The sequence below is a fragment of the Alosa pseudoharengus genome, unplaced genomic scaffold, assembly GCF_046254945.1.
Source record: "Alosa pseudoharengus isolate Yale_2024_CS ecotype anadromous, Long Island Sound unplaced genomic scaffold, YU_APseudo_1.1 YU_APseudo_1.1_scf_21, whole genome shotgun sequence".
NCBI lineage: Eukaryota > Metazoa > Chordata > Actinopteri > Clupeiformes > Clupeidae > Alosa > Alosa pseudoharengus.
In genome coordinates this window covers 24,717,782-24,720,281 of record NW_027468674.1, presented here as the reverse complement: position 1 = coordinate 24,720,281, position 2,500 = coordinate 24,717,782, and the positions used below count along the sequence as shown (strand labels likewise).

General features: G+C 47.2%; 1 protein-coding gene across 1 annotated transcript in view; it reads left to right on the top strand.

The window, feature by feature from the left end:
• The window catches only part of afap1l2 (actin filament associated protein 1-like 2), a 49,926-nt gene that overhangs the window by 17,132 nt on the left and 30,294 nt on the right, over positions 1-2,500 (top strand). Inside the window, exon 3 of the mRNA XM_076298262.1 lies at positions 520-588. Coding sequence (XP_076154377.1) covers positions 520-588 — 69 coding nt within the window. The remainder of the gene's footprint in view (positions 1-519; positions 589-2,500) is intronic.

Sequence of the window (2,500 nt, the reverse complement as noted above, 5' to 3'; positions counted from 1 at the left end):
GTTCCTTCCCCATCTCAGCTGGGAGTGCATGTTTGAGTGAACGAGAGGGGAGACAAGAAGGTTCAACTGCTACAAAGAACTCGTGTGAAAAGCAAGTCATGTCATCGGCCATAACTCTGCGCTAGGTTCTGGAGGCCATGACAGTTTGTCAGAAGTTTCCGGAGCGAGGCCCTTTGAAGCTACAGTATATTTTCCAGGGAAAAAAACGTAGTGGATCACACAGCAAGTCACTGGTGGCCAATAGCTGCCTGAAAGAGTCTCGGTCAGTCTCTCGTGAGGCATCGTGTGTACCAGAGGTCACTGAAGGAAGGGGTCAAGCCACCTAGAAGGACAGTTTATGAAGAATTACTGTTAAACCTGTAGAGACCAATAAATTGCAGACATCCAGAATTGTTGATAAATCATCACTTTTTTCATATCTTAGCGTGCTCCAAATGCATACTGATTGCTTAAGGTAAGGACAGCAGAGTTTCTTGCCCATTTAAAATGTCTTTGTTTTTGTTTGTGTGTTTCTAACAGGTGGGGATGAGGAGTACATTTACATGAATAAAGTCATCGTCGGCAACAGTAAAGGCCCAACAGACCGAGGTGAGAATGGCAAATGTCCTCATCAACTCAAATATCAACTTTCTAGAGTCTTCTGGAGAAACTGTGTCCCGTGACCTTTCAACAGGGCTCTGTCTGTTGCCCTTAGCAAACATGGTGCATCCTCCCACTTTTTTTACTATCTTTCTCGCTCTTTTTATATATATTTTCTTGTTATATTCCCTCGCTGTCGGAAGTGCCAGTGTTATTTTCAACGTGGTGACCAGCGAGGGTGCAAAAAAAGTGTTGAACCCACCCTTTACAGCTTCCTCCACACTGTCCCCTTAAACGCACCCCTTCACCCCCCCTCCCCCCCCCCCCACCACCACCACTATTACACCACCCCTCCCCATTTCCTGTCTGCTGTCTCACTAGCCTCCCTTTTGCGTCCCCCCCCCAAGTTCACCAGACCTCCATATGAGGCCAAGCTGTTGTGTTTAGAGTTGAGAGTCCATCATGAGGAATGGAGGCCCACGAAAGAGAGAGAGAGAGAGGGAGAGAGACGGCTTAACACTCATCCGCAACAAAACAAAAAAAAACCCAGCCCTGATCTGCAAAGACGGTCGCAGGGAGGACAATCTCTTTGATCAGTCCAGATTAACGAGCCAAGTCATTGCTCGGCCTTTTCGGGAACACAGCTTTGCTCTCATTTCTCTCAGTTGTCGTCCGTTTCTTCTCCTTTCTCTCTTCGCTTTCTTCTCCCCCGTGTCGTGGGTGAGCCATGTTTGTTTTCATGTGTTGGGGCAACAGGAGGGAACACCTGCGGGTTTATCTGAACTGTTAGTCATGTCCTCCCACCCAAGCCCCCGACATCCCAGCCAACCCGGTGCACAGTAATTCTAAAAGTTAAGTAAAAGTTATCTGATCGTTTTTAAATCTTCTGATGGGCAATGGAATTAGGAAGAGATAGACGCTTATTCTTCTCAAACCACACACCATTACCAAAGTCGTTAAAGCAATTTGAGGAATTAAATACAGTTTAGGAGTGACTGTGCCCAATGGCTGATAGACAAGACCTGGGTAAACATTTTCCTTGGAGCTGGGAACCGTAATGAAAACTATTATGACTAAACGCAGCAGTTTGGGCAGAAGAGTGTAGGGTCCAATTGCAGGCATAGGAATATACACACACACACATGCACACAGAGAGAGAGGGGGGGGGGGGGCTGTGAGAAGAGTAAAGACTAGCCTGACCTTAAAATCTGAAAAACATGTGCAAACGGTCACTCACAGGTACACACGCACACACACACACACACACACACACACACACACACACACACACACACACACACACACACACACACAGTGACGCTACTGTAACCAAGTGACCAAACACACATCTTTGTGTCACGACTTTTCTCATGGGGTTCACCCTCTTTCAAAAACACCATCTTACCCCCGCACGCACACACACACATACACACACACACACACACACACACACACACACACACAGTGCACTCTCTCCTGCAGCACGGCAGATGGGATCCTTTAGAGAGGAAGTCAATGGAATGCCTGAGGAGAGCAGTTGCAACATGGCCTCGAGCCATTCAGAAAAAAAGCCCTCTCCTCCTCCATGGGTTTCAACAGAAGCAGACACAAACAGACCTAGACCCGCTAGCCTATAAACGGCCTGCAGGCAGCTAATGCAAAAGATGTAAATATTCGACTCGTTTGCAGTGCTTACATTCCCATGATTCCCCTCTGTAGTGCTTCAGTGTAGGATGTGAACTGTATCCTGTGTTTGGAGTTCAACCCATGAGTCAGACTAATGAGCCTGTCATGACATGGCAAGACATTACTGAGACTGACCTCTCTCTCCCTCTCTTTCTCTCTCTCTCTCTCTCTCTCTCTCTCTCTCTTTCTCTTTCTCTCTCTCTCTCTCTCCCTCTCTCTTTCTCTCTGTCTCTCT